At 37.0% G+C, this 19,685-nt stretch overlaps 1 protein-coding gene across 14 annotated transcripts in view; it reads right to left on the reverse strand.

Moving 5' to 3' along the window:
• Positions 1–19,685, reverse strand: part of ANKRD26 (ankyrin repeat domain containing 26) — a 110,965-nt gene that overhangs the window by 9,382 nt on the left and 81,898 nt on the right. For 7 of the 14 annotated variants that reach the window (XM_024254137.3, XM_024254135.3, XM_054523162.2 and 4 more), the window contains 5 exons: positions 17,225–17,515; positions 14,220–14,437; positions 12,603–12,831; positions 6,625–6,670; positions 5,198–5,434 (listed from right to left, as the gene is read on the reverse strand). In XM_024254137.3, the coding sequence (XP_024109905.2) occupies positions 5,301–5,434; positions 6,625–6,670; positions 12,603–12,831; positions 14,220–14,437; positions 17,225–17,515 (918 nt within the window). In that variant the 3' untranslated portion in view covers positions 5,198–5,300. Of the gene's footprint in view, positions 1–5,197; positions 5,435–6,624; positions 6,671–12,602; positions 12,832–14,219; positions 14,438–17,224; positions 17,516–19,685 lie in introns of those variants that run through there. The other 7 variants (XR_010141391.1, XR_010141390.1, XR_010141389.1 and 4 more) reach the window with 2 other exon arrangements.

Below are 19,685 nucleotides of genomic sequence, written 5' to 3' on the forward strand. Positions count from 1 at the left end.
CAGCAATAGGAAACCTATACAATAATGAAGAATATTCATCATAAAAACAAAAGCCTGCCATCTACATACTTATTGAAAAATATTGTTTCCCCTTTGTAATTTCAACAAAATGTGGATGCCTACTGTTTCCCCTTTTATTCAACATCATTCTTGAAGTAGGAAAGAAAAACAAAAACTCCAGGAACTGAAAAGGATACAATACTGTCACTATTACAGATATTTTTTGGGTGTATATGGGAAATCCAAGACTCTACAGATAAAATACTCAAATAAAAAATATGAATTTAGCAAGATAGCTGAATCCAAGTTTAATACATAAAATACAGATGTTACTTCTATAAGAAACAGGAAATAAAATATAAGAAAGGTAACATAATAGAATCAAAAGTATCAAATAACTGGGAATAAATCTAAAAATGTATATATGCAAGATCTCTATAAGTTAACAAGACAGAATAGGCCAGGCATGGTGGCTCACACCTGTAATCCCAGCACTTTGGGAGGCCAAGGAGGGTGGATCACGAGGTCAGGAGATCGAGAGCATCCTGGCTAACGTGGTGAAACCTCGTTTCTGCTAAAAATGCAAAATCAAAATTAGCCAGGCATGGTGGTGGCACCTGTAGTCCCAGCTACTGGGGAGGCTGAGGCAGGAGGATGGCGTGAACCCAGGAGGCGGAGCTTGCAGTGAGCCAAGATCGCACCACTGCACTATAGCCTGGGCAACAGAGTGAGACACCATCTCAAAGACAAACAAACAAACAGAAGACAGAATAGCTCAATATTCTAAATGTCTTTTCTCCCCAAATTATAGATTCAATGCAATTCCAATAAAAATGCTTGCTTTGTAGAGCTCGACATGTTGATTATAAATGGTATATGGAGTCCTATTCTCCTTTCTCTTCCTGAACATTTCAGTTCAAAAGTATGGGGACTAAGCCTGGAAACAAAATCAGAGTTGTGGTGGCACAGAGTTAGGGGCTGGAGTCTGGATAAAATGAGAAGGGCCTAAGTGTGGGAGTGAAGCGGCATCACTGACGGAGTAATATCTGAGGTTCACTGTTTCACTCCAAGGAAATCAAGGATGCGGACACACAAGGGGTGAGGTTAAGAGCAGAGGTTTAATAGGTGAGAGAAGGAGAAAAGCTCTCCCCTGCAGAGAGAGGGTCCTGGGCGGGTCTTCCAGTCCGTGGCGAAATGCACAGGGTTTTATAGATGAACTTGAGGCGGTGGTGTCTGATTTACATAGGGCACAAAAGATTGGTCAGACCAGGTATGCTATTTGCATAAGGTGCAAAAAAATGGTTAGGGCTAGGTGTGCCATTTGCATAGTGCATGAAAATCTGGCCACCCCCACCCTAATCTTTTATTATGCAGATGGGTTCTCTGCCTGGCCAGTGCCATGTTGCCTGTTCCTTTACTATACAAAGAAAAGGGAAGATGAAGCCTCCATGTTGAACATCCCTAGCCCTCAGGTAGCCCTTTTCTATTGGCACAATTGCCGACATTCACCCATGCAAGCTTTCAGCTTGCTTATCTATGTCAGCAGCTCGATTTTTCAGGCTGCTCCTTGTTAGAAAAGAAATTATTTGGGGCCTGCTTTTTGTTAAAAGGGAAATTTTGCCAAGGACTCTTTTACCCTTGCTATCTGCCTAAATAATTTCTTTCTATCTCCTGTATCAGGAGTGTCACCCTCTACAGGGTTGGAGGTCAAGTAAGGGCACTCCTGAAAAGTAGATGGGATAGAATGAGTTATCAAAGATGAACAGTCAGGAGGCAACCATAAGGGGGAAAGGATAGTCCCACATGGGTTTTCAGCACCTGAGGCAGAAGCATCTGCATAAGAGGGTGGCCTGGCACAGGGTGTCTGGGAAAGGACGGGGTGAAGACAGCATCAACTTGGGAGGAAAAGTGGTGAAGGCAACCTGATGAAGGGTGCTGGAGTCCAAGGGGGAGTGGGAAGCACAGCTGCTTAGGGGCCGGGACACAAGAGATTGGTTACACGCAAGGGGATTGAACAAATCAGTAAATACAGCAGATTCTTGAACAACATCATTTCATTTTCATGCTGAGGAGAAAAAGAATTTCCAACTGGGGCCCCATCTGGGTGGAGTTTGCACGTTCTCCCCTTGTCTGTGTGGGTTTCTTCCAGGTATTCTGGTTTCCTCCTACATCCCAAAGCTGGGCATGTTAGGTTATCTGATGTGCTGATGTCATGACATGGTCCCAGTTAGAGTGAGGGCAGGTGTATGTGAGTGGCCCTGCAATGGGATATGTCCTGTCCAGGGCTGGTTCCCATCCTGCACCCTTAAGTGCAGGAGAGGCTCTGACCATGTGTGACCCTGAACTGGGATAAGCAGGTTAATAAAGGAATTAATGAATGCAAATTACTATAAAATAAAATATTGTAGGGTCTATGGTCATAACACAAAAGCTGCGGTACACAATTATGTGGTATGAAAGTGCTCTGTGAGCCTGCCATATTTGTGACTATTTTTGAACACAAAAATAGTGTTCAAATAGCTGCATGATGGCAGCAGGTGCTCCTGACAATTTTTTCACTTTGCAACATTTATTCCTTGATTTAACACAGCACCAACACTACAACCACTATCACTCACTGATGCACCCAAAATTGGGTAGTATCTTAATTTTTTAAATTAATCTTTCCTAAATATATGTAGAGCTCACATTTATTTCAATGTTTATATTCATGTTTTGGGGTATTTACTTAGAAGATTAGTGATGTTTTTGTGACCAACAATATGTCATAGGAATGTATGTTTTATTTGTATCATTTAGCCTATGGCCAAATTGGTTCTGTTATATGTCATTTCACTTAAAGTCAGATTCCAAAGCCTATCGACGGCATTAAGAGAGTACTTAATATATATTCAGGATGAAGGGAGCCAGGTTGCTGTCAGAAAAAGAAGAGCACCCTTGAAGTGCTCAAAGAATAAGGGGGACAGGTCAGAAGGACACAAAGTCAGCTGGAAATGGCTACTACTGGCCAAATCCAGGGGCATCTGAACACCAAATTAGTAAGCTTTCCCTTCTCCCCCTATTTGTTCACTGATTTTGTTCTATTTATCAATACAGAAGGGATGAAGGAATAAGAAAGTCATCATTTGGCAACCATCATAATAATACACCAATTATTACAAATCATCAATGAAATGCTTTATCTCGTGGGTGAAGTTCTGAGTAGTAGCCAGATATTTACAAAGCCTCAAAGTATCTTTATACAAGATATTTATGAAATACAAAGTATATAGTAGCTTAACCATGGACAAACATGGCAGGATGTTGACTTTGATTATTTGAACAAATCAAATAATCAAAGTCAACATTGGCCAGTAATGGAAGCGAGTGACAGCAGATGCCTCCAGATGCTGCATTGCAGAGAACTCAGCCTATGTGAAAGCCTCGCCCAAATGGCACAACCTAAAGCTAATCATGAGGAAACACTGTACAAACTAAAATGGAGATAAAGCCTACAAAACAGCTGACCTATACTCTCCAAAAACATAAATGTCATGACAATCAAAGAAAGACTCAGGAACTGTCCCAGATAAAAGGAGACTACAGAAACGGGACAATTGGACCAACACGTCACACCTGGTGAAAATCCCCCATCTTGAATCTTCCTCGGCTATCAAGGATATTTTGGAGACAATTGGCGAAATCTGCATAAGGTCTATAGATTAGATATTAACATTGAACCAGTGTTAATATCCTGATTTTGACCATTATACTACAGTTATGTAAAGTAATTCCTTTTATTTAGGAAATACACATTATTTAGAAATAAAGAGGCATCGTGTCTGCAACCTACAAACAGTTCAGAAAAAAAATCTGTATTAAGTACCTATATTCATATTCATCTAGAAAAACAGGAGGAGAAGGGGGAGAAAGGATAAAGTAAATGTAGTAAAATGTTAACATTTGGAGAATAATATCCAAAAATTATTTGTACTACCTCTTATAATCTTTCTGTAAGTCTGAAGTTGTCAAAATAGAACATTTCTTAAAAGAAAAACAAATTTTTAATAACAATATTAATGAATTATAACTCACTGAATAAAATAAACCATGAATTCATATTAATACAAGTAAATGAATAAATTGAGGGTTCGATGAGGAGTAGAGATATGTACATAAGTCTCAAATTACCTCCCCGTAAAATACTAGTTAACCACAAGGTGAGAAAATAACATTACAGAGGAGAAATTCAGCAGATACCATTGTTAGTGATCAATGCTAACATTGCCAATAATAGGGCAAATCAAAACTGTAGGGTCACAGGTAAGATGCAATGAGAAGATCACAGGGTCACTTCTGTGATATTCCTGCCAAAAAATCATATAATCTAAATCTAATCACCATGAAACCCAATTGAGGGACATTCTTATATTACCGGACTTTACTCTTCAAAATATTCAAGGTCATGAAGGTCAAGGAAAGACTGAGGAACTGTTCCAGACTGAAAGAATCTAATAGATACAACAACTAAATACAAGCCATGGATTAGAATGGGATCCTTTTGCTATAAACGACATTACAGAGAAGTAACAAACTAGAATGTATTAATGTTGACTTTCTGATTGCAAGGTTTGCATTGTAGTTATGTAGAATGTCCTGACTTCTAGGAATGCCCACTAAAGTAATCAGGGGTGATGGCATAATGTCAGCAATTTACTCTCAAATGGTTCGGAGGGGAAAGTCTTTGTACTAAAACTTCAAAATTTTCTCTAAACTGAAGGCTATTTCCAAAAGGTTAATTAAAAATAAATAAACAAACAGAAAAGGTGAATCAGGCAAATCTTATTTCTCCCTGAGAACAGCTATATAAATCAGTGCTTAAAATTAAAATTATGTAAATTTGATGGCACTGTAACAATTGTAATACATCCAAACATGAACAATGACCACAGTTCCTGCACAATAAAATGTGTCTAAGTCCAAGTCTACCACTACATATAGTGATAAAAATTACAAAATACAAATAAACCATCAATTAACTGCACTAAAGTATTAATGACAACTTAGTGGTTTGGCTGTTTAAACAGCTGACATTTGGGCAGTTTGAGTACGTAAAACTCAATATTCCTGGTTTTCATTGGCAAAATCCACTTAAAAGTTAAAGAAGCCAAGTAACATTGTTTAAAATACTATATAAATTTTGATCTGACACATGTGATACAAAAATATGTTCCTTTAATAAAGATTTTTACATGTCATATATTAATATTTAATGAGAAACAAAATGTCACATGAACAGCCCAGTAATAAAATTTTATCTTTCAGATCATATAATTTTTCTTTAAAACCTGTACATATTCTCTTGATGCTTTCCAAACTAGATCTTGATTTAGATTTGACTCATCAGTAGATCCTAGAGGGGAAGCTATTGATCCAGATTCCAATTCAGCAGCAGCTAGAATGAAAAAGAAAGAATTATATTCCCTACCTAAAAGATTTCGTAGTTAACTAAGTGGAAGTCAGTAAAAGAGTTGAGAATTTTGTCAGTATTAATAAGAAAGAAAAATATGTATGCACAACTATTATACAAGATTACTATTGAATATAATTTGCCCGTGGTTGCACACTGAATTAATTATCCTTGTGGTTAAATATCAGAGCTCCTGGCTTTCTCACTCTTCATTCATTTATTCAACAACCATGAGCAAAGTAAGCACTAGAATTACAAGATGAAGATGATATGATCCACCTCTAACAAACATATGCTATAATCTGAAAAAAACAGACAAACATACAATTTCCACACAGAGTCACAGATACCATGACAGGTATAAGACAGGGCACTACTGGAACACACAGAAGGGAAACCTATCCCAGTTCTGAGTCAATAACGTAGGCTTTTTGATGGAGGCAATATGTAGACTGATACCTGAAGTACAAGGAAAACATATGCCAGACAGAAGGAAGAAGCAAATGCCAAGAGCTGGAGCTGAGGAGGCTCCCTGTGGAATTCCACGTGGTCTAGGGTGGCTGGATGCCAGAGCAAAGGGGCCCGGAGAACAGCAAGGGGTGAGAAATAAGGTTGAATAACGTGTCAAGGACCACATTGATGTGGGTGTTTTTATTCCATGCTAAGGAATTTGGAACTTCTCCTGAGGGCAAAGGGAAACCAATGACAAAGTAAATGACTGGAGATTTCAAATGTCACCTGTCAAGTGACTGCTTATGAACTGTAATTCCAGACTAGATATTACTAGTGAGCCTGGGGTCTTTGGGCCTTAAATCACCACCATAACCTTGAGAAGCTGATGATGCCTTTGTTTTCTAAGAATAATTTCTGCATGCTGGCTACAGTTCTATGGGGATGGCAGAAGTGAAGAAAGTGTAGAGCCGGAAAAAAAAGAGGTGCAAAGATTTCTTGAGTTTTTTTTAAAGCTATGGAACATGATGAACTAATGAGACAAAATATACTCTTCACTATGAATATTCATGTTTTCACATCTTTCATTAGATGTGTGTAAGAAAGAACATTTAATGTAGTATCTATTAGCCAAACAATGGAAAGGGATCCCACTCACGATTTACAATTTATTTCAGAAATCAATTAATTAATCTAAATTTAATTCATGAAGTTTGGCAACATACCTTCTTCGAGTTCTCTAGTTATATTTTTTTCCAACTCCTGCTGCATCTGAAATAAGTCAAATGTTATTTATAATATTTAAGTTAGACAAGAGACATTAACATAGAAATGATGTATCACTTACAAAATGTGGCCTGTAATACTCTTAAAAGACTACACTTAACTTGATTGCTTAAATATAAAAATAATCACATAAGTAAAATTCCTACTTGTTTTAAGTTTAGATTTCAAAAATGTGTAATGTTGTTTAATCTGATAAAAAGCACAATTAATATTGGTCTATTGCATATACATAATGTCAGAAACGATATTTTCCCTTATTAGTACAAGGTTAAACAACTGAAGTCATAATTTGAAATGAATGCATTACTTTGTAATTCTTAGCAAAACTCTGACCTTTATAAAGCTTAATCAGTTTTTTCACTTTAATGGATTTTTCCTTAAAATAAACTTTCTGGTGGGGCACAGTGGCTCAAGCCTATAATCCTAGCACTTTGGGAAGCCAAGACAGGCAGATTGCCTGAGCTCAGGAGTTTGAGACCAGCCTGGGCAACATAGTGAAATCCCGTCTCTATTAAAATACAAAAAAAATTAGCCAGGTATGGTGCCTTGCACCTCTAGTCCCATCTACTTGGGAGGCTGAGGCAGGAGAATTGCTTTAACCCAGGAGGTGGAGGTTGCAGTGAGCCGAGATTGCACCACTGCACTCCAGCCTGAACAACAGAGTGAGACTCCAACTCAAAAAAAAAAAAAAAAAAAAAAAACCACCACTTTCCATTGTCTACTTTTAGAGAATTAAAATTTTAAAGTATGTTCTATGCTATTTTTTGGTACAGAATCATCAATATATACATGAAGAAAGTGATGCTATCATAGTGTCATATGAAAATTCTACTGGCAAAAGAGTAAGTGAAAATAAATATTATCCTACCTATATATTATAAATAACATTTCTTTATTCATGTAAACACAAAGATTTCAGAAAATTTGCTCAAAAAACGATAAATATAAGTTGGAGCTAGTTTTCAAGCTTAGTTTCTTTGATTCATAACTTGGTAGAATTATAAACAAAAAATATATAGCTCTTTAATTGTAATTTTGATTTCAGAAATTAGTACCAATTTTTTAAATATCTAATTATATTTATATACTTAATTATGAAATGTGTGGGAATATTTCAAACTGTATTGCAAATGGCCCATTTAGAGTGTTCTTATTTAAATCTTTTTTATAAAAGGTATTCTCTCACTAAATACCCAGAACATGGTCTGAAATAGTACACCATATAGTGCGCATAATAGGTACTTTGTGGTGATAATGATATGATATCCAATGCCTTTAAAAATGTTAGGTATGAAGATAAAATTTTTTGACTAACAGGTTTCCCGATATTTTGTAAGACTGTTTTCCATATATTTCTGTGACAATAACATTATAGACAGGCCTTATAAAATGAATAATGTGACAATAGCATTAGTAGACAGGTCCTGTAAAAGTAATAACTCAATACCAAATAAAAGGAGAAGCCTTTATTGAACGAATCTTATATTGCTATTCATTAATAAACATGATGTAAAATATACATTTTTACATGACTTGTATTAAGGAACTACTAATGTAATGTAGTTTCTCACTTCTAAATATTTACTTCCTACGTGTAATAAATTTTATTATTTCTTTATACCCTATTTACAAATACTTTCATAATATGTACATTTTGCTTAGATAAAAATGAAATACTCTTAACAAATTGCTTACTCTAATATTGAAGAGTCTTAACTGTCTAGACAGAGAAACATCTTGCATAACAAATTTAAATACAGGTTATTTTTCTCCCCTAACACTTAAAGGGTATATGGTGTAAAGTTGTTGTCTCTATTCCAGCCCTGGAGTGGCCTCCCGCTACATAAAGTCTCTTCCAGCTTTTCAATGACCCTTGAATTTATTTTTTTTCTTTTGAGGTGGAGTCTCACTCTGTTGCCCAGGCTTGAGTGCAGTGGCATGATCTTGGCTCACTACAACCTCTGCCTCCTGGGTTCAAGCAATTCTCCTGCCTCAGCCTCTTGAGTAGCTGGGACTACAGGCGTGCAACACCACGCCCAGCTTATTTTTGTATTTTTTAGTAGAGACGGGGTTTCACCATATTGGACAGGCTGGTCTCAAACTCCTGACCTCGTGATCCGCCCACCTGGGCCTCCCAAAGTGCTGGGATTACAGGCATGAGCCACCATGCGTGGCCAACACTTGAATATTTTACCACATAAATGACAGCTGAGGGCAACTACTTTTGAGAAAAGGACACCAGGTCAGACATAAAGGCTCAAAGGGAAAAGGGGCAGACCCAGAACACAGGAGGGAGCTGCTCTGGGAGGGACACTTGAAAGCTTAGGAAAAGGGTCTTCTGTATTGACAAGTCTGGTTTTGTCCTGGTTGGTGGGAAACTGGGATGGTTTTACCTATATTAAAAGTGAAAACTGGCAAATATTAAATGACTTTGAAAAAGTCCCTTTCATTTTATTTCTAATTTCCCATTAAATCACACATTTTCCTCATATTTCCCTTAATACAAATTTAAAATTATTGTCTCCAGTTAAATAACTTAACACAGTGCCTGATACAGACTATGGAAGAAAAAAGGAGAGAAAAATGTCTTGGTGACATTAATAACTGTCCTATTGAGGTAGACAAGGTGCCACCGATGGTTTTTGCAATGTATAGAGCAATAGCTTAGGAGAAACTGAACACTGCTAGAGGAAATTAAAAAGCTTAATAAATTACTAATCTCTTATGCTAATAATTTAATGCATAATACAAAATCAAAAGCTATTATGGAGTAAAATAAATAAACTATGTTTTATAAAAATGCTCGTCCTTTCTCTGTGGACTTTCTATTTATTTCCAGGTGGGGATTATGCTTCAGGTGGCGGAGGTAGCTTGAAGTCCAACATTAATAAAGGGAGCACATCTGCAACTTCATGTATACTTTTTCATTTTAAAATATAAGAATAGGAGAAAATTATAAAAGAACAATGTACCAACAAATTTTGGCTAATTAGAAGGATTCTTTCATAACTGGTAGTTTTCAAACTATGTCCCACAGAAATCTAAGGTTCTACAGAGGATATTGCAGGATTAAGGGATAAGGAAGTCACAGCTTCAGAGCCCCTACCCCTCCTTTAGCCAGAGAACTCTACTTCTATCTGTTTTATGTAATATAGTTTCATGCCATTTTTAAAAGTTCTATTCTTTCAAAAAAATTTTTTTAATGTATGAAAGTCACTTGACCTGACAGAATGGTTCTTTTTAATCTCTTTTGTTAAGTCTAACATGGTTTGGCAAACCAGTGCCCTACAAAGAAACCATGTATACCAATGGAATATTTTTCAGCTTATCTAGAAATACTAAAAATAAACACCCCCTTGCTCCCCAAAAAAATCAATTAAGGAAAAACATTTCCTCAAAAATCTTCTCTTACATTGCTTATCTATACATTCTTTCATCATCTTATAAAATGTTGTTACCTGAGTTTTCTGGTAGGAACTAATGAGAAAATTTTATATTTGCATCATGCTTAGTAAGTTACAGAAGGTTTTTTGTTATTGTTTTGGATTTTTTGAGACAGGGTCTCACTCTGTCATCTAGGCTGGAGTGCAGAAGCATGATCATAGCTCACTGCAGCCTTGAGCTCCTGAGCTCAAGTGATTCTCCTGCCTCAGCCTCCCAAGAAGCTGGGACTACAAGCATGCACCACCATGCCCAGCTAATTTTTTTAATTTTTTGTAGAAATGAGGTCTCACTATGCCTCACTATGTTTCCCAGGCTGGTCTTGAACTCCTGAGCTCAGGTGATCTTCCTGCTTCGGCCTCCCAAAGTGTTGGGATTATAGGCATGAACCATTGCACCCGGCCTACAGAAGTATTTGACATTCTTTTTGTACCCAGTAGGAAAATTTCATGACTCTGAAGCATTTAGACCCTGATCATCTCATTGTCAGAAAAATAAGACAAAACTAAGCTAACAAAATGATGAAAAAATATTAGCTGGCTAGATCTTGTAATTTATGTATTAAAACAATCATTTGATTTGTTCCTTGTTAAGCCACTTGGCTGCAGTGCTGTCTAAGAAACCTTAGACTTGGTCTTTTATGATTTGTTAGGACATGAGGCCTGGTAAAGAAAGAAGGTTGAGGTCTCATTTAGCATGAGTCTACACTTTTTTCCTCTGCATTAAAATCATGAAAATACCATTAAATCTTAAGCTAATGTGCACTGATTAAAATGGATATTTTCATAATGATACACAACAAAAACTAGCTGCTATTTATTTATTTTTGTTCAAACAAATGTTTTATGCTTCCTCTAATTTTTTAAGAGACAGGGTCTTGCTATGCTGCCCAGGCTGGAGTGCGGCTGCTATTCACAGTTGCAGTAAAAACACACTACAACCTTAAACTCTTGGGCTCAAGCAATACTCCTGCCCCAGCCTCCCAAGTAGCTGGGACTACAAGTGTTCACCATTGCAACCAGCTTTTGTAATTTGTTCCCCCAGTCAAAAATGGTCAAAAGTCAGACAAGTATCTTAAACTGGATCAAGCATAGTTGAATTTTTTTCCCTACCAAGTCTACAATTGATAAAACTTGTCATTGTTGAATTCATTTTGAGATCCCCAGAAATGAAGTCGTACTATGAGTGAAATCATAAGGTTGGATTGCAAGGTTCCTCTTCAATGGGTTTTCTATTGTTGTAGAAAAGCAAGACAAAACTAAGCTAACAATATGAACATAATATTGGCTAGCTAGGACCTTGTAACTGTAAAGCTAGGATCCAGGGGAGATGAGGACCCTGTGAAGCTTTACATGAAATTCTGGGTAGGAAGAAAATAATTCTGTTTGATCATACTTACTAAACACTCTTGATATCACTACCATCTTAGACATCAATCATTCAAGTAATGGCACAAGTGCATTTTTTAAATTCACATATCTGCTTGCTTTAACTATTTAAAAACCGCTGTGCAATTGCCCAGTAATAGACACATTTTACAAAAATTGAAAGAAAAATGCTGTAACAATAGCAACTAAGAATGTACTCCTATGTAAGAAAATGACAAAACTTAAAAATACAAATTAATCAGTGTTAGAGTTTGTTTAATTCATAAGAAGTATTTATCTTGAAGTTCTTTAAATAATAAATTTCCATATGTGGTTAAGTGTTTGGATGCCAATCACTCATTCACTTATGACTAAGGGTGGAACACTTGAGATGGTGCCAGGAAACTATCAAAGTGCTATCAACCACAGCCAAACTCAAATTCATTAGAAGGAAAGCCAAAGTATCTCAACATATACCTTTTGCTATCAGGCAATAGGCAATAATATTCCATTTCTAATAAATTCAGCTTTTAAAGAAATTTAAAATGTGACAGTTTAGTTACATTTATTGAATAAAGTTAACAAATGGTACCTCTTGAAAATGAGAGCTCTAGGGACTAAAAAAAAAAAACTAAACTAAAATTTCTGTTTCCTCAGTTTATTAGCACAGATAATTATGACCTTTACTTATCAAGCATAAGTCAATTAAACAACTCGGTATTTCACCAAATTAAAAACAAGAATTATATCAGAAATTTGAGGCTGGGCACGGTGGCTCACACCTGTAATCCCGGCACTTCGGGAGGCTGAGGCAGGCAGATCATTTGAAACCAGAAGTTTGAGAACAGCCTGGCAATATGTGAAACCTAGTCTCTACTAAAAATATAAAAATTAGCTGGGTGTGGTGGCACACACCTGTAATCCCAGCTACCTGAGAAGCTGAGACACAAGAATTGCTTGAACCTGGAGGTAGAGGTTGCAGTGAGCCAAGAAGGCACCACTGCACTCCAGCCTGGACAACAGAGTATAACGCTGTCTCAAAAAAACAAACAAAAAAAGAATTACATGAGAAATTTGAAACCCAAAGGAAAAAAGACAACATAACTAACCTTGCTCAAGTAGTTCTCCATGCTATTATTTGAAGCCCGTGGATTTGAGGTAGAGATCACTAAGTTTTCTCTTGGAATAAGTTTTCTGTTGAGATCTAAACTATTATTAAGATTTCCAACACAAGGTGGCTCCATGACTGGCCTGGTAGTGAGAGTGGTGAACAAAGATCTGCTCTGCTGTTTTTCCACAAGAAGTTTGGTGTTGACCTCTGCTAGCCTCTCATTAGTTCTGTGAAGATCGCGGAAGACACATGCTTAATATTTTACTTTTCCCTAAATGATTCCTAAAAGACTTGAAATTTTTAAAAAGTTACCATAGGAGTAAATGAAATTTCCCATCAACCAGTATTTTAACACTGAAAAACGTGTCAGAGCATGCCTACTGTATGCAATTATAATTTTTAGACTGTTCTAAAGAAGTACATATGTTTCTAGGGTAGTTTCCAACAAACAAGTAATTCAAGCAAAGTAGGGAAGGGAAGAAAATGGCTACCAATGATGTATAGCTTCACAGGTAACACCTGCTGCCTTCTGGAACGCTCCACTGGTAAGATTCCTGAGGATGCCATTAAAAATACTTGTCTTTAAAGGGTAAATATGTGACATGATAAACATGTTAATTTGCTTGACTATAATAACCATTTCACTATGTACAAATATATCAAAAACATCATGTTTTGATACATACAATTAACAAAACTAAGAACAAAGGAAAAAGCCCAGCTAAAAATACTTGTATTTAGTAAACCAGTTTAGAGATTAAAAAAAAAAAATTCCTCAAGACATGTGCAAGCATTTGCTTTCACCACCCTTTTACATTTATTTCACCCATTATCTGGAAAAATATTAGGCATCTGGCACCAAGGAATAATTCAGAGCAAAAAATTCTAGGGGAAAAGAAGCCAGCTGAGTTGGTGATCAAAAAGAACTAAAGAGCCTCAAAGCCAGTTAGCTCCTAACATTGTCCCCAAGGCATCAGAGATGGGGCCTGACCTGTTTTCCACACACTCCCTCAGGCTGACCAAGGTGTTATTTTTAACCACTTTATAAATTATACTTCCCTTCATCCCTACGTTAATCATTCCCTATTTCACTAGCATGCCTTTAAGTAGTAGAAAAACTATACAGGGTAGTTTGTCTCACGGCACCCTGCAGTTATAATACCAGACATCACAATCAAGGAAAGTTCATTTATGGAGTGCCAGAATGTGCAGAGCAGTAGTGATACTTGACCCTTCTGGTTTAAGTTGAAATTTTCCAAATAACAGCCCAACTCATTAATAATTATATTTATGGCAATGCTGATAAGCAATCTGATGACAATATCAATGTCTAAATTACAAAGTTTCAAAAGCACATAGCTGAAAGACATAGATCTAGTTAACTACCTAAGAATATTAATGGAAAAGCCATATAAAATTAAAAAAAAAAAACAGAGGAAAGACATAAACTGTCCTGGACTCACATTTTAAAGGTAAGTTAATTTACTAACATTTTCCAAAATTATATTACCTAGTTAGCTTTCACTTCCCATTAATCTCATGAACCTAAGAATTATGCTTTCAAGGCAAATTAATGAGCTTAATTTATTTCCTATGATTCTATATTTTGACTTACTTGTTGAGTTTACTTGACAAAGATTTTCTAACTTTTAATTCTTCTAGATAGAGTTGCTTATATTTTTCCAGTTCGGTTTTATTAAAGTCTTCTTGAGAAGTTTTTATTTTGGAGAGTTCAGATTCCAGATCTTTAATTCTGAGTTCCATCTGACTTTTCATTGAAGCAAAATTATTCTCTCTTAACTGCTCTAAGTTTTCTTGAGATGCTGCTTGTGCCTAAAACAAATTAAAAGCATATGTTTTAAAAATATATAACCTGAGTAAGACCATGGCCACCTACTCAGTGTCTAAGGGCTGTTTTGTTTTTAACCCAAACTCCAAAAAGAGAAAGATCTCTGTGCCAACAGGCCTTGGTCAAAGAGATAAGAGGACACCCCAGGGCTCTAACTGAAAAGGGAATCCAAATACACCTTCCAAAGAAATGAGAGTGAGTTTCTACTAGAGAAGCATTTTCATCCTTGATGAAGTAATCAAAACAATAAAGGCTGACTGGCAACCCAGATGTCTAACAATGGGGGGAAATGTCATATAGAAAATAAAAAATTATGATTGGTAACATAAGGAAAACCTAAGAAAGAAAATGACTACAAATGTGGAGATATTTTTGAATGAAAATCTTATAAAAATTATTTTTGTGTTAAAATATATTCATGGGGAGACTTGAATATGCTTAAAAATTTTGATGTGATATTCCATTTTATGAATACAGCTGGCAAAGTAAATTAAAGCAATCATCTGTATGTAAGATACAGGAACTTAGAGCTTCTTAGGGATAAATGCTGTGCACATCAATATATGTTGAGAAAAAAGCCCAAGGTCTTGGATCTCTTACAGTAATTCTACCTGTTGGAGCATAAGGTTATGGAATCACCTGGACTACAAGTAAAGGAATGTGGAGTGTGATCCTGAGCCTGATTAGCTCTATGGCTTGGGCCCTGCTGTTTAACCTTTCCCTAGGTCTCTTCATCTGTAAAATGGGAAACTATACTGGCATATCACTAAGATTTCTTCCTATTCTCATTCCATGTCTCTAAGAGCTAACATGCAGAGCTTTGTAAGACTATCATAAATACCATGTGAAGAAATCTGTGTTATCATGGATTGTTACCGCCTCGGCCTTGTAGATTGTGTTCCAAGACTCCTATCTCTCACTAGCCTGAGGGAAGGGAAAAAGCTGAGAATGAGTAGTGAAGACTTGCTACTCTCACAACGGCTACATATTTTCAAGTGGCCCAGATTTGCTCTCTGTTAATCTTCATGTCCTTTCTACCAGTTTGCACCCTCCGTCCTCTCTCGTAAGCACAGGGGTCCCACACAGTTCTCAATCGCTCTTTATCCCAACTAAAACAAATCTGTTAAATTATTGAGTTTTAATCACTCATAGACACACATACTCATGTTATTAAGGAAGTAGATTTTTATCACTCAGACACACACTCACACACTCATATACCCATGTGGGTAAAAGAGGAAAGACTTTTTTTTGGCTTTGTTTATTTTAGAGACAGGGTCTCAGTCTGTTGCCCATGCTTCAGTTGAGTGGCACAATCATAGCTCACTGCAGCCTTGGAAACTCCTGGGCTTAAATGATCCTCTCACCTCAGCCACCTCAGCTGCACAGCCACGCACCACCATGCCTGGCTAATTATTTTTTTAAATTTTCTGTAGAGACGGGGTCTCACTTTGTTGCCCAGGTTGGTCTTGAACTCCTGGGCTCAAGTGGTCCTCCCGCCTCAGCCCTCAAAAAATGCTAGGATTACAGGTGTGAGCTACCATGCCCAGCCTAATTTGTTTGTGCTGTTTTGTATTTGAGACGTAGTCTAGCTCTCACCATCTCGCCTCACTGCAACCTCCGCCTCCCAGATTCAAGCAATTCTCCTGCCTCAGTCTCCCGAGTAACTGGGACTACAGGCATGCGCCACCACACCTGGCTAATTATTTTTTTAAATTTTTTAGTAGATATGGATTTTCACTATGTTGGCCAGGCTGGTCTTGAACTGCTGACCTCGTGATCCGCCCGCCTCGGCCTCCCAAAGTGCTGGGATTACAGGCATGAGCCACCGTACCCAGCTTTGTTTTTTTTTTTTTTTTTTAAGGCAAAAACAACACAAGTTGTCTTAAAGTCCCGGTGGTTTCCTGGGATGAAGTAGGGGGAATTAACTGCAAAAGGGCAAGAGAGAACTTTCTGGAAATGTTCTCTGTTGAGAGGGTGGTTAAGCAAGTATATACTTGGGTCAAACTGTTAAAATGGTTGTGTTTAATTATTTGTAAATTATCCCTCAATAAAATTTAATTTATATATAACTTGGGTAATTATTGTTTATTTTTTTCCTTTACTTTTGAGTTAGTGATTCAGAGAGTAATTTTAAATATGTGGAAAAAAAAAGCTGAAGTTTAAAATATTTATCAGCCAGGTTTGGTGGCTCATGCCTGTAATCTCAGCACTTTGGGAGACCTAAGCAGGAGGATCACTTGAAGCCAAGAGTTTGAGACAAGCCTGGGCAACAAAGCAAGACTCTGTTTCTACCAAAAATAAGAATTAAAAATTTAGCCAGGCATCGTGATGTGCACCTGTAGTCCCAGCTATCCAGGAGGCTGAGGTATAAACATTTGAATCATTGTTTCATTAGTACTCATGAACTCTGATAAAGAATAATAAAATTAACTAAAAATTTTAAAAAGTGAGCAATGTAATTTAAGAACAATTCAAGAATATGGTATAATTTCTAAATCACAATACTTTCTTTGCCTGATGGTTTTGTTTTATGCCAACTGGTCTTAATAGTCAAATAATTCTCTGATGAAAATCATTATTCTAAATCATCAATGTAGCTATAGTAATGATGGAAACTGAAATATCTAAAGGGAGAACAGATGCCATCATCCTTCTAGAAATCTACAGAACAAACTGCTAGAAGGGATGTAGAGGAAACACATATAATGTATATATCCAAAATACAATTTGCAGTGAAATGAATGAAGGCACAGTACACATAAATTAACCTGTAAAAATAGATTGACTTCTTTTAATTTTTCTTCTATTTCCTGTCTTGCTCTTTCTTCAATCTCCTGTTTATACTGTTTGACTTGACCAAGTTCTACCATATTCCTTTCTATATGACTTCTCAGGTTGATCACTTCCTGTTCCAACTTCTTTTTATTCTTCTGCAGTTTTTCACATTTCTTTTGTATTGTTTTCATAGATAACAACTCCTGTTGAAGAACTTGATTCTTTGTATCCAGATGTAGACATTTTGAACCTGCAGTCTCCAGTTCTGCTGTAAGATCATCAATCTGAATGAAGACAATACAGTGTGATAATGAAGGAAGTAGCCTGAGAATAGCCTAACATAAAACCAAGAACAGATTTTGAAATAAATTCAGTTGCAATAAAATGTCACCTGAACCATAAAAGATTCTTCAAATGTAGACCCTTAAATTACCCAGAAAGTCAAGAACAAAGTCAAAGCCACCAGGAGCCACAAAAATATATTCCTTATTTTTATCATCTCTGCCACACAACATTTGCACTTGATCTTCGACTTCTATTTTTCTATGATTGTTTCATGTCTTTCCTCCTTAAATGGCTCTAAGGGGTAGCAGAAAGTCTCTTACTACTTCCCCCATAAACATGCCCTATAATTTCTTTTTTTTTTTTTTTTTTAAAGACAGAGTCTTGCTCTGTTGCCCAGGCTGGAGTGCAGTGGCATGATCTCCGCTCACTGCAAGCTTTGCCTCCCGGGTTCACGCCATTCTCCTGCCTCAGCCTCCTGAGTAGCTGGGACTACAGGCGCCCACCACCACGCCCAGCTAATTTTTTGTATTTTTAGTAGAGACAGGGTTTCACCATGTTAGCCAGGATGGTCTCGATCTCCTGACCTCATGATCTGCCCGCCTCGGCCTCCCAAAGTGCTGGGATTACAGGTGTGAGCCACCGTTCCCGGCCCCAACATGCCCTATAATTTCTAAAGAAGTTTTCGGGACATCCTATTGAGTTATTTAGGCCTCATCAAAAAAAAGGCTCCCAGAATAAGACTTTTAAAATAAGACTCTAATTAATGAATCTTGTAATATAGATTCTAATGCCATTAGCCTTTTTCTGAGCTGCAAATGTTTTATGCTAATTTGACTTGCATTCCAAGGGGTAATAATTATTGGTGTTAAGGCAACAGAATAAAGAACCTAGAAATAAATTCGTGTATTTACAGCCAACTGATTTTAAACAGATGCTAAGAACATACATTGGGGAAAGGACATCCTCTTGAATAAATAGTGCTGGGAAAACTGGATATCCACATGCAGAAGAATGAAACTAGACCCCTATCGAACACCATATACTAAAATCAACTCAAAATTGAATAAAGATGTAAAAAAGTAAGGCCCTGAAACTATAAAACTACTAGAAGAGACACGGAAATTGCTTCAGGACATTGGTCTAGGCAAAGACTTTATGGCTATTTTCAAAACTGTAGGCAAAAAAACAAAAATAGAAAAATGGGACAATACTGGCCGGGCGTGGTGGTTCACGCCTGTAAATCCCAGCACTTTGGGAGGACAACGTGGGTGGATCACGAGGTCAGGAGATCGAGACCATCCTAGCCAACACGGTGAAACCCCGTCTCTACTAAAAATACAAAAAATTAGCCAGGCATAATGGTGGGTGCCTGTAGTCCCAGCTACTCAGGAGGCTGAGGCAGGAAAATGGCATGAACGCAGGAGGCGGAGCTTGCAGTGAGCTGAGATCGTGCCACTGCACTCCAGCCTGGGTTAAAAAAAAGAAATTAATAAAATAAATAAAAATTTTAAAAATAGTAATAAAAAATAAAAACGGGACAATATTAAACTGAAAAGCTTCTGCACAGCAAAGGAAATAATTAACAGAGTGAAGAGACAATCTGTAGAATGGGAGACACTATTTGCAAACTATTCCAGAGTAGGTGCTCGGGGTTCCTGCCCCAACCAAAGTTCCAGCCAATGGCCACCATCAGCAACCAGACACGTTAGTGCACAAACCAGAAGATTCCAGTCCCCCTCTATCTAGAAGCTTTAATTCTTCTAGATAGAGTTGCTTACATTTTTCCAGTTCAGTTTTATTAAAGTCTTCTTGAGAAGTTTTTACTTTGGAGAGTTCAGATCCCAGACCTTTAAATCTGGAGAAAAAACTTTCTCCTCAATAGCTCTTACATCTTTCTCCTGGTTATCTGCTTAACACTGTTTGCCAGGAATAAATTAATCTCAACATTTATCAGATTCTACTTTAAATGAGACTAATTTTTCCTGTGTAAGTTATGTTTCTTATTGTCTCTTTTTGTAAAATACATTCTTTCTGCTTATTGCTTCCTAACAAAGTACTCAAAATTTATGGCTTAAAACAACAACATTTATTCTGTTCAGGAACCTGTGGTTTGGGAAAATCTCGGCCAGGACAGCTTGTCTCTGTTCCCCTCAGGTTCCCTGGACACAG

This window comes from Pongo abelii, chromosome 8 (assembly GCF_028885655.2).
Source record: "Pongo abelii isolate AG06213 chromosome 8, NHGRI_mPonAbe1-v2.0_pri, whole genome shotgun sequence".
In the NCBI taxonomy this organism is placed as follows: domain Eukaryota; kingdom Metazoa; phylum Chordata; class Mammalia; order Primates; family Hominidae; genus Pongo; species Pongo abelii.